Genomic DNA, 12,295 nt, shown 5'->3' with positions numbered 1-12,295 from the left:
TTTATTTTTTTCTCCTTTGTGCAAAAATAAATACTAATTTTCGCTAGAAATTAGAATTGAAAAAATAATCCTGTTGTGCCAAGAAGTTTGTAATAATAACAATAACAAGGTAAAGCTGCCTTCTATCATCCTCTGGGGTTGTGGAAGGTGTTTTGAGCATCTGTGTTCTTTGCAGGAGAGCAAGTGTCGGGATTTGTATTTGGATGGGTGGGGAATTAACTATGAGTGAAAGCTGGACGTTGGGTTGGGCTCGGGCATCTCTGTAGCTTGAGTGCATCCACTGACCGTGGACTTGGGTCCAACCTTGCCAGAGCAGAGCTGAGAAGACAGCAAAGCCGCCTTGAGAGCTCGGAGAGCCCCGGGAGGGTCTGGGCTGATGCCCTGGGAGAGGAGGGCGCTGCTGGGGCTCCTCAGTCGTATGCCCAGGCAGGAGAGGTGGAGATGCTGGCGCTGTGACCCTGAGCAAAGGGGCTTGGGGGTCAGTTTGTGCCGGCAGTTGTTATTGCAGGCGAAATGAATAATTCATGGGGTGCAACAGCCTGCGCTGCGTTCAGGTTGATATTAAATCCATTCATCTTGTGCCCTGCCTCGGGGCCTGGCGTTACGGCTTTTGGTGTGTGCAAGGTGCAGCAGGGCACTGAGCCGACGGGAGGAGATGTGGGGACAGGCAGGGTGAACGGCCAGGCACCTGGGGGCGATGGGCGGGCTGGATCCTCCTTCCCCCTTGAGCAAAACAATTGAATGCTGTGTGGACTAGATGATCTCTAGAGGTCCCTTCCAGGCTAAGCCTTCTGTGATTCTCCTGGCGTTCGACTCTGAAACCTACTGATGACAAGCTAGTGCCTCACTGGAACAAAAAGGCAGTGTGCAGGGCTCTGAGCTCTGTCCTTTCTGACTCTGAGCAGCTTGCAAACTCTTTTATTGCCTCCTGAAGAGGTAAAGCCACGTAGGAATGTGCACGTCTTGGGGCAGGGGGCAGATTCCAGGCCCAGGAGCTCGCGGGAGGCAGGCTCAGCGTGAGGACAGGGCAGTGACGACAGGCTTTGAGGCGAGCATGTAAATCCTGCAGAGATTTCCAGGTTTGGGACGGGTTTCGTGGTGATTTTTCTCCGTCCATGTTCCCCGCTCTGCCCAGCACCGTGGGCCGCATTGGTGTGAGGGGACAGAGGGACGGCGCTTTCCTGCCTACGCCTGTGAGTTGTCCTTCCCCTTCCGCACCGCAGCCCTGCTGCTAATTATTGATTTCCTCTATTTATAAACCCCCGAGGGCTGAAAACAATAGAAAACAATAGCGGAAGATTTATAAAGCGCCTTTTTCCTTCTTCTTGTTTTAAATAATTAGGAACGTTCTGTAATTATCAGTTGCCTAATTTGCTGACTTTTTTTTTTTTTTTTTTGAAAAAGAGGGAAACATTGTGGTTTCCCCCCAAACCGTGGCCGATGATGAGCGCTTTGCTGCGTCGGCCTTCCCAGCTGCTCCGTGCATCCCGGGGCATTCCCAATGTGGTCCCGTACGCTCCTGGGCGTAGTGGTGTCTCCCAGGAGCCCTTTGGGGCAGCCTGGCCGCTGCCTCGTGCTTTTTCCTGGGGCCAAAGCAGCCCCTTGAAAGCAGGAATTGATCCTGGCCTGAAATGGGGCTCTGTGAGGTGCAGGGGCCGATCGGAGCCGCGTTGCTGCCCCTTCACCACGTGCCGTGATGTTGGAGCCAACCCTTGCGCCCCCAAAATGGCGCTGTGGTGGTTTGGCGGTGCCGTGTGGGGAATATTGTGCCAGGGCCACGCGGACAGGCCGGATACCCTTGTGACCCTGGGTGGGGAAGGAGGAGTCCTTGTCACTGTGGTTCTCCACACGCTTCCAGGCCTCTTGTGGCGCCAGTGTGACTGCCGGCGGGTCACTTGTTGGCGCTGGAAGATGGCGGCTCTCCACACGACCTCCTCCGCGCCGCTCTGGAGCGGATTGCGTCCGTCCCTGTCGCTGCGCTCGCCTTTGTGCTGGGGCTCGGAGCGGCTTCTCGTGATCCTTCCTATTCCCGCCACTGGGTGGAACAGGCAGCCCAGTTTTCCCGGCGGCCTTGTTTCCGTGCCACTGTGGTGGCGGTGCATTTGAATCCCTGCACTTTTTTTTTTTTTTTTTTAAAAAGGTGTAATTTTTCTTAAATTATGCCTTAATGAAGACGTCCATTAACACCCATAGTAATTTCACAGGGAAAATGTCCAGGAAAACCTTGTTAAATATTTTTTTTAGTGAGTGTGATGGGTTTTAATGGAAGTCTTAATTAGACATTATTAGCTAAAATGTTCCTCTAGCGGATTCGAGCCCTTTCTGTCCATACTCAAACCTCGGAAACTCTGCACGCCCCTTGCTGGCGAGGGTCGCTCCTGGCTGTGATCACCTCCTGGCGAGGGTCACCTCCTTGCAGCACCTCCTGCCCAGGCTCTGCCCCGCTGAGGTCCCTGGTGGCCTTCACGAGGCCAATTGGGTGACGAAGCAGAGCGGCACCATCGTGTTTGAGCCCCCTTTGAAGGAGAAGGGAAGAAAAAACAAGTCAAGTCAGGCAGAGATGTGGGGGTGACGGGTTCTCCGGCTGGAAAACCCAACCTGAGTTACTATGGTCTTGACCGTTGCACTTAAAAGCCTGGGCAAGCCTTCGAGGTGCCCACAGGAGACGCAGGGAAGGTGGTGAGGAGGGTTGGGACCTCCTGCTTGTGAAGAAGCACTTGGGACCTCTTCAGGGTGGGGCTGGCTGAGAAAGGAAGAAACCAGTGTTCATCAGAGCTGCTGCACGACTTGGAGAAGCCGAGATCTGGCAAATGGACGCCTTGGGTGCCTTACCCAAGGACTGCTTGCTGCCCTGGTCCATCTCCTCGCAGGGCCAGCTCCATGGAATAGCAACTACCCATGCCAGAGTGCCATTTTGATGCCGTCAGAGGGATTGCGAGGCGGCCGTCGAGCCGTGAGATACGGCTTTGTTTTCCTGCCCGTGTTTTATCTCTTCCAAGAGCACCATGGGCCATTTATTTATCCCCCCTTTATAATGAGAGCTCTTGAATGTTTTATTGATTCTAGCCTTAAAAGAAGAAGAAAAAGCCCACATTGATTTTTTTTTCCAAGTTTTTCTTTTTCTTTTTTTTTTTTTTTTATGAGCTTATTTACAAATGGGGGAATAAATCTCTTCAAAACTGTTGACTTTGTTCTACCCTGTTAATGGTCAATCTAAGAAACTTTGTGCAGTAGCTTAAGTGTTTGGGCAAATGGGTAATTTCTGTTGCTGGTGACCAGGAGGGATCTGTCCTGCGAGTAAAATGTCCTTCTGCGACTTGTGTATGTGGGTGTTGCTTGTACTCGGACTTGGTATTTCAATAGTGGTATCTTAATACATTTTTTCAGTATGTGCAGCTTCTCTAATTAGCAGCGTGGTGCTATTAAGGCTCAGCAATTTTTGAAGCTCGGATTCCTTTGCACAGAGCTGTATTTGGCGCCACAATGATCCAGGTCCCTGGATTCACATGGTGAAAAGAGCCACTTAAAGTGGCCATTTTTCACTCCCGGTGTTTTTTGTTTCTTGGAGGATGAGGCACCAAGAGCACGAACACAACGATTGAATCAAAGCGGCCCTTGTGCGCTCAGTGCTGTCCAAGAGGAGGAGGAGGCAAGGCTGGCGGGAGGAGATGTAGCCCAGCGCGACTGTTCCTGGCTGGAATGGGCTAGACACGTTAGTAGGAGGAAGGGGAGTTGGCTGGATCCAGCTGCCTCCTTCCAAAGATTCTCTGAGAGCTAATGGAAGAGCTTCCTGGTGGCTTTGTGCAACTTCTGCATTTTCCTCTTTATAAAATGAACTCAGCAAGGCGGAGGCTTGGCCAACAGCTCACTGGGGAAAGGTGCCCAAAAGTGAGTAATTTTGACAGGGGTTTTTCTCCCAACTGGCTGGAAATCCTGGTGCAATAGCTTGGTTCTCCATCAGGGCCATCAAACTGCAACCTTTGAAGGATGGGGAGAGGAGGCAAAAAGGCTGAGGAGATGAGTTATTCCCATAAAAAGCAAGATACTCAACCTAGAGCAGTTTCCTGGGATGGAGGCAGTTCTGCTTCTGCAGCCGGGGTGGCGAACATGGTGGTGACATCTGACAGAGCTTAGCAGGTTGTTTGGGCACCATTTTGGCAGAAATGTCTCCTAAGCCTTGGTTTGGTCAAGCATCTAGCAATTGCCCTGCAATGTGGACACCTCTAAAACTGCCCCAGAAAGCACCTCTAGGCCCAGCTCTGCTTGCTGAGGGGTGATGGGGAGCTGGGAAGTTCTCCTGGATGCTCCTTTGTACTAATAAGGTGTTACGGGTGGGCAAAAAGCACCGTCTGCCCTGGTAAGAAAGCAGCAGGAGGAGAAAATTTCTCCAGAGTGCAATAAAACAGCCCTGGCGTGGAAATGAAATTGTATTTCTGGAAAAAAAAAAAAAAAAAAAAAAGGCAGAGAGGGAGAGCGCAGATAGGAAGGAAAAGAAAAAAGCAAAAAGCGAAGACGGGCAAAACTTTGAGAAATTGTTTCTGGCTCCCGCTAGCTCACAAGATTAGGGCTGATAATAGTTTCTCTGTGGGAACGAGCAGCATGGAAAGAGGTGGGCAGTGCACTCGCGCTGCTTAGGGTGGGCCAGGAAGTGTTATTAAAAGAGGCAACTTATACAAAATGCATATAAGTGATGTCCATCTATAGAAATATGAGAGAGCAAATTGCTCGTGTGAGGCGCCGCTCTGTTTGGTGCCAATGCTTGTGGGCAGCCCAGCGCCCAGGAGCTGCTGGGTTTTTCTCCTCCTTGGTCGTTCCTAGGTGCTTCCCAGAATCGCAGCGTTGCGCTGGCGCCTGCGTCTCGGCGAGAAGGGATTTGCTCCGATCCCGATCCCGTGCGGCAGCGTGGTCACCACGAGCGCGCGAACCCGCCCGTGAACGGGTCTGTTCCCGCAGCAGCGCCCCGGAGTGACTCATCCTCCCTGGCATCAGCGCTAACGAGGAGCCACTTCAGACTAATTAATAAGCACTTGATGTTTCCTGGGCGGAGGGGATACTGCCTGGCGTGAGCTCGCAAAGGAGGTGCTCAATTAATCCCTATTAGCAGGGGGCTGTGTGTGCTTCCCCCAAAGCGGGTCAGGGTGCTGGGGTTGAGCTTTGCGGTGCTGGGAATGGGGAGCATCCTTCACCCACTCGTGGTTTCCTGCCTCAAGAGAGGGCTGGAGATTAAAAAAACAGGCTAAAAAACATAGAAGTTGGGCTTGTGGTGTCCGAAAGCCTCAGGGGAGTTGTTCCAGATGCAAAGTGAAGAGCGAGTGTGTCCTTCTGAGGGGTTTCCAGCTGCTCTGGTTGCCTTCTCCCTGGCCGCAGAGCTTCTGCACCCTTTTCTTGCCCTCCCCAGCGCCATGTGGCCATGTCTGATATAATCCCCCATTCCCTAGTAGCACCTCATAATGTTTTTAGCCAGGGGAAGAGCTGCTCTCCAAGCTCTACCTTGGTTTATTTTTGTGTATCAACTCACTTTTCTGCTCATTAAATGGCTCAATAGCTCGTGGAGGTGTTGAGGGGTGAACATGATGTGCCGAGTTAAGTGGGACATTAAAGTATCAGCTCTTCTGTGCAGACTGCAGTCCTTATCTATTGACTTCTGGAGACACGAAAAGGCTATAGAAGTCTCACATTTTTACAGTGTGGGGAAAATATTTCACTCCAGTGACTCTCGTATTGAAGCCAATAGCTAAGAGTTGAGTAGAGTGTCTTCTACGTCTGTGTCTAGTCCTGGTGTGAAGGCATCACAGCATGGAGCCCCCCTGGTTTGGCTCTACCTTGCTGTGGTGGTCATTAGCAAATACCCTGGGGTCCTGTGTTAGGACCTCTGTGCATCCAGCAGGAAGGGACAGCAAGGGACCTCCAGGTCCAAGGAGAGAGTCCCAGGTAGGGGAGAAAGGGCAATGGGGGTGTCCCACGAGTGGCAGGCTGGTGGAGAAGGACATGAGCAGGCAGAGAGAAAGCGAGGACCACGAGTAACCTTGTACAGGAGCTGTTTCTATGCTCATTTCAGCAGAGCTGATTTAGTGGGTGCTTTATAGCCCCCGGTTAATAGGCACATCAGCAGAGCTTACGTTAGCGGTGCAAAGCGGCTTAAGCTAAGCCTTGGGTAAACTGCCCTTATTAAGACAAAGCGCGCCCAAATTTGCAACGGTTTAGCAAAATCCAGTTCACAGCCGCATCTTTAGTCACAGCGAGGCTGGGCTGTGCGAGCAGGCGGGGATATGAGGGGTCCTGTGGATCCCACAGGTGAGCACAGCTTGGGATTTTGCTGGAGCAGCTGCATCCCTGCAGGAGCTGGGCTCGAGGCTCCCTGCGGCTCGTGGAGCATCAGAAATTTCCCCCCGTCATTCCTGGAGTTGCTCCTGGAGGGTGAGAGCGGTCACCACCTCCGTGTGCTGCTGCGCTGTCCTAGACTGGCCACTTACTGCTCAAAAAAGGGGTCTGGGGAGGTTGAAGACCCCTAGTTGGGGTCCCAAAGCTTCTCCTAGGACCTCCGCTCCCCACGTCCGTCCCGTCCAGGTGCTTCCCAGCGGCACACCGGGCCGTCTTGCCCCTGCCACCTGCCTCCTGGGATTAAATCCCAGGTGCAGCGTTGGCTGCTTGACCTCCTGCCACTGCTCCTCAGCCCTCAGGGTTTGGTTTTCATTTGCTTTTCTTTTGTTTTGTTTTCTGGTGCCTTGGGAATGTCATTCCCCCTTTCCAGCAAGGTGGGCAGACACAGGAGCAGCCCCTCGCTGTCCGAGCTGGGAGCCCAGGTTAAATCCTCTTCCCCACGTTCTCACCCTCTTCCTCATCTAACCAACCCGCCTGGGGCAGATTTCACAGCTGCTACTCCAAAATCCTCCCAAGCGTAAGAAAACAGAGAAAGCCAAGCCCTGAGCGGGGTTTACATGGGTGGAATCGGACCCGTCGGGAAGGTCGGCACAACTGTCCGTGCAGAATGGGCCTCACGCCGGCCCCTTGTGTGGGGAGGCGGTCGGCCACCTGCCAAGGTCAGGTTTTTCTCTGGCTCTTTCCCATTTCTGCTCCTTCCCAGGACAGGCCAAGCCCCGTGGCCTCAGCTACTGCCCTGGAAGTGCTTTTGAAGTCCTGCCCCACGTCCCTCTTGCCCAAAGCTCTTCCCCCCACCCCTTAGAATAAGAGCAGAAATAAGCAGGGAAGCCACGTGGAATGTTGCTTTATTCTATGTGAATAAAGCACCGTGGACCAGGCTCAGAAGCCACTGATCTTAATTTACGTGTGTCCTGGGGCAGATCTGAAGTGATTTGTTCCCCCTCGAGGTGAAGGGCTGGTTTAATTAAGTCCCTTCATCACAAGAAGTGGGGGCCTCCCCTCTTCCTGCCTCTGCAAGGGACAGAAACGGTTGCCTGCACCATGCTGGCCCAGATGCTTGGAAGCTCCTGTTTGTCTTATGAGGCTCCTGTGTGTGCAGCGCTGGAAGATGGCAGCAGAACGTGGTGAGACCAGCAGCGTTGGTAGTTAAGTTGGAATAGCTCTCGGCCCCGAGTCATTGGGGGCAATCAAAGCAATGGGAGTGAGAAGCATCTAGTACATGGCTGCGGGGTGAAGCTGCACGCTTGGTGGGACCAGCTTGCTGCTATAGGTGCTGTAAGGGCCTCCAGTGTCTCAAGGAGAGCCGAGATGTCCCTTGGTGGTTGTGCTTTTTGGGTGTCGTTGGACACTAACATGCTGGTTCCTGCCAGTTGGCCATGACCACGTTGTGTCGAGCCCAGTTCTCTCTTGTCTCCCGCCTACTCTGGAGACTGTGGAGTCTCCGTTCATGCTGATACTCAGGAGCTGTCTGGGCAGTGTGCTGTAGGTGACCCTGCTTGGGCAGGGGGTTGCACTGGATGATCTCCAGAGGTCCGTTCTGAGCCCCATTCTAGCAGGATTCCTGACCTAGGAGGCCGGGATGCTCTGAATGCAGAAGCTCCCCTTCCTCAGGTGGCCTTTCCCTCTCATGCTCCAGCTGGTACAGCTGCAGCATTAGAAACACGTGAGGAGATTTGGTGGCTTTTTCTTCCAACCCGAGGCCTCGTTGAGCTAACGAGGCATGGCAAGACGTACAGTAGCAGTAAAGATGTCAATTTATTCTGGAAAATCGGAGCTGGTCACGGTCCCCATGGCGCGTTGCAGGGGCTGGTCTCAAAGGCAGCCAGCGAGTGCAGGCAGCAGGAGCGACCCCGGGGGCTCCCCGTCCTCCCGGATTGTGGAGGAGGCCACCGACACCTCGGCGCGGCCCAGAAGAAGAGCTCGGCACATGGCCAGGCCGCGGGCAGGTGCTGTCACCGCGCTGGTCACCACGCTCTTTGTCTCGGTCAGGCCAGGGATGCTGGTGCTGGATATCCTCCCCTTCCTTCTTTTGCGGGGTGGTCGTTCTCCTTTCCCGGCCTTTGCATCCTGAAGGAGCTAAGGGGGCCTCCCGGGCAGCCACCTCTGAAGCGAGGTCTGTAACTCCTCGCCGAGGCTCCTCTTCGAAAAGCTCCTCAGGAAAACGCTGCTCGGTGTCCCCAAAGAGCCTCGGAGCCGTTAACGTAGCGGAGGTGTCTCCTTCCTTGCTTTTTTTCCCTTTCTTTTTTGACTGAAGCTTTTGACTAAAGAGAGTAATTAAAAAGTGAAAGTTCCGGGCGTTAGGTGAGTGGGTTTGGTGTGGAATGCGTGGCGCCTGGCTGCCCCCGTGCTCTTGCTGGAGAGCGCCGCGCTCGCTTGGCAGCCCGGAGCAGAGCTGGGGCTTTCAGAAAGGCCCTTGGGTGCAAAGCAGGCAAAATTGGAGCTCACCGGGTGGCGAGAAGCCCGCGGGGCTGGGGGGACAAGGGCTAAAGCTGATGGATGACGAGTGTCGCGTTCAGCCCCTCGGAACGAGGAGCGATCGAGATTGCAGAGGGAGCGATCGCGGCAGGACGAAGACGGCATCAGCCCCGGCTGGAGCCGCGGGCGAACTGAGGCAGCCGTAATATAATTACGGGAGCGAAATGCTAATTTGTAATAATAACAATTAAGAGAGGCGCGCGTGCCGATTACAGGAATTTGCAGCGAAGTGATAAAAGAAGCCCGCGGCCGCCGTGCTGCAGAATGTGCTTTGGTGCTTTATTTTGACAAGTGCCGTTTAGTTTAATTGTAATTAGAGATAAACAAAGCCCTTTCGCCGCGCCGCCAACAGGCCCATATGCTGCAAGGCGCCGCGCGCTCGTGTTGGCGTGACCCTGCGCGCCCGTCCGCCTCCCGCGCGCCCTCCCACCCGAACGAGGGGGCGCGGGAGCCGGCGCGGGAGCCCTCTCGTTGGGTTTCTCGCAGGAGCTCCACGTGGTTTGCAGAGGTTCTCCCGGCTCCGCAGCTTCTACGTGGTGGCAGCACTGAAACACGAGTGTCTGGGGAGCTGCAGAACGTGTCTGTGACCGCGAGCACCCGCGTGCTTGAGGGCCCTGGTGCTGAGGCCTGGAAGGGGAGGTCGCCCCGTGCATCGTTGGGAGGACTGGGGATAAATGCGGTTCCGCCTTGGAAGGCTTCAGGTCCGTGTGGGGGGAGGTCTTCGGCCCAGCCTCCCCAGTGCCGCGTGGTGGCCCTTGCATGCCACGACGGTCCTCGTGCAGGGCTTGCGTGGGAGGAAGAGCGGCCTGAGGTCCTTGCAGCTGCACTGGTGAGGAGAGGGCCGGTAGCCGTGGGGAACGGCCTGCGAGGGGGAAGCGCTTTGCGGAATTTGCTATTTGTTTGGCAAGTGGCTTTGCTCGATGCCTCGCCTCTCGGGGCTGCTAGATTTGATAATTTTGCATTCAAAGCAGGAGTCGGGTCAAAAGTCGAAGATGGACCCGTGGATGCAGGTGGATCCTGGGCGTCCTGCATTTTTCTGAATTTTACTGAGAACACGAGAGCGTGGGGCAGGGAGGGCGGGCTTGGCTGAGACTGGGTGATAAATCCGTGGATCAGCTGGAAGGCAGCCCCAGCTCTCGGTGTGAGTTGCCCAGGATGAGCTGGGGCAGCCGCTGGCCCCTCTGCGGCACTTGTGGCACTGCCAGGAGCCCGCTCGTGTCAGCCCTTCGGGGAGCACTGGCTGCATGAGGCGGGTGTGGGGAGAAAAAAAAAAAAACTGAATAATAAAATTGTAAAATAATGTTTTGATTCATGTTTTTTTATCAGCTTTTAATATCTGGAAATACTGTGTGAGCAAGGGGCCTTCATGAGCTTTGAATGACAGGTTAAAGGGCTCCAATAAAGATTAGATGGTCCACTATCTGCCGAGGAAATTGCATCCAAGTGGTTACTCCTGCCTGCTCCTATTAATTTCCTCTTCGGGGCCGCCTTGTCTCCTGGCGCGGCAGGCAGGGGCCAAGAGGCACTTTCCCCTATCTCCATCGCGGCCGTGTTGACGAGGCGATGGCGGCGTGGGGCCCTTTCGGCACCGGAGGAGCCCCCGAGCCGCGGGGCTGGACATGCGTCATGCCGGGCGGCTGGTCCCCCGCGTGGGGCGGCCGCGCTCACCCTCGCGCCCTTCTCCTGTGCTCTCTTGCAGCCTGCGCGCCGGGGACGTTCAAGGCCAGCCAGGGCGCGGGGACGTGCGCGCCCTGCCCCGCCAACAGCCGCTCCCCGGCCGAGGCGGCGCCGCTCTGCGCCTGCCGCAACGGCTACTACCGCGGCGACCTCGACGCGCCGGCGGCCGCCTGCACCAGTGAGTATGGGGCGGCAGCACGGGAACGCAGCGCGGGGCGATGCTGGGTCAGCCTTCACGGAGCTGCTCGTCTGCCTCCCGTGAGAAACGGGCCTGGCCCGCGTCCCCGAGCGCCGCTTGGATCCATGCTAACAGCACGGGGCGGTCCCGAGGGATACACTGGGGTTGACGGTTATCCACTGGCGCCTCCGCTGCCTTGCGGAGGGAGGGGGTTTTATAGCGTGGAGGGGGCATTAAGCCTCGGGCCACGGGTGGTGCAGCCGTCCTGAGCCCGGCTTCCCACTGGGAAGGAGCTTGGGAAGCGGCTGGAAGCTCTGGGCTGCTGGCAGGATGGGGAGTCCCAGGCTTGACCTCTGGCCAAACCACATCAAGGAAGCGTACGGTGTTCCGGGCCATTGAAGCAGTCCATCGAGGAGCTTAAAAATGAGGGAATTGTGGATTTAGGCATTTGTGCTCGGATCTGTAGAGATGCACAAGATACCAGGGAGCACCTGGAATAGGAAATTAATTGGTTTATTCTGCTGGAGCTGTTGCAGACAGAAGGGAGGGACAGGCAGGCGGGAAGAGTTGGAAACAAACCCACATCTGCGCTGTTTCTTGTTACGTAGCCGGTTTACAGTACGTAGCACTCACGGGATGCTGTCCAAAATGAGTCCGTCTTTTATTTCTTCTACGATTTTTATTTCTTCTCCTTAAAACTTAATTTTAAAACACTCTAGTCCAAGGGGCCAGCTGTTCGCTTGCAGAGTCGAATAATCGCAGGTAGCTGCAGGCGCGTCTCCTTACAGGCGCAACGCACACGCGGCCGCGCGTTGCCGGAGCGGCTCTTCGTGCGGATGCGTGGCCGGGCCCCACGTCCGGACGCGGGAGCGGTTCCGCGTGGGCTGCTGGAAGGGACACACTGCAGCTCCGGCCAGGTCGCCTTTGCCGGCGACGGCTTTGCCGCTGCAGAACTGCAGGAATGCGATTTTTTTTTTTCGTTTTTGCCGTTTTTCCAGCCGTTTTGACGCACCGCTTTCCTCTGCGGTAACCGTGGCAACAAGGCTCCCGAGGCGCCGGTCTCGACGGGAGGAAGGGAGATGGGAAGGGCATTCAGAGCAGGGCGGGATCCCGGCTCTGCCCTGGCGCCCCTCGGGTTTCAGCGGGCTCCTTGGCCCGTTCCTGCCGGGTCGCTCCTCCAGAATCTCTCTATCGCCTCGAGGGCTGTTTTGCCAGCAGTCGGCATTGGGGCTGTAGTTAATTTCCGTTTAGCGGGATCGCTCCCAGCTTCGCGTTACTCACGGGTTTGATCAATGGGCTCTCCAGTTCAGCATCCGAGCCTCTAATAAAGCAGTGAAGGAGAGCCGTCCCCAGTGCCACTAACCACCCTCGCCCTCAGCTGGGGACATCGAGCCCTCGCTGCCATCTCTGAGGAGCTTCTTGCCCGCCACCTCCCATGCTGCTTTCATGCGGCTCTGGCCTGGGGACGGTCCCCCTGCTGTGCTCGCCCGTTTGGGGTCCTCCCATGCAGACTGCCCACGCTCTGCAATCCGGTATCTCCCAGGCGTGAAGGTGGATCCAGCATCGCAGCGCGGTTTCAGACTG

General features: G+C 55.5%; 1 protein-coding gene across 1 annotated transcript in view; it reads left to right on the top strand.

The window, feature by feature from the left end:
* EPHB1 (EPH receptor B1) overlaps nucleotides 1-12,295 on the top strand; it is a 48,389-nt gene that overhangs the window by 22,465 nt on the left and 13,629 nt on the right. The window contains exon 4 of the mRNA XM_088530260.1: nucleotides 10,556-10,711. Coding sequence (XP_088386386.1) covers nucleotides 10,556-10,711 — 156 coding nt within the window. The remainder of the gene's footprint in view (nucleotides 1-10,555; nucleotides 10,712-12,295) is intronic.

The sequence above is a fragment of the Tinamus guttatus genome, unplaced genomic scaffold (genome assembly GCF_059628265.1).
Source record: "Tinamus guttatus ecotype Peru unplaced genomic scaffold, ASM5962826v1 Tinamus_guttatus_pri_ptg000364l, whole genome shotgun sequence".
NCBI lineage: Eukaryota > Metazoa > Chordata > Aves > Tinamiformes > Tinamidae > Tinamus > Tinamus guttatus.
This window is presented reverse-complemented; position numbering and strand designations above follow the sequence as displayed.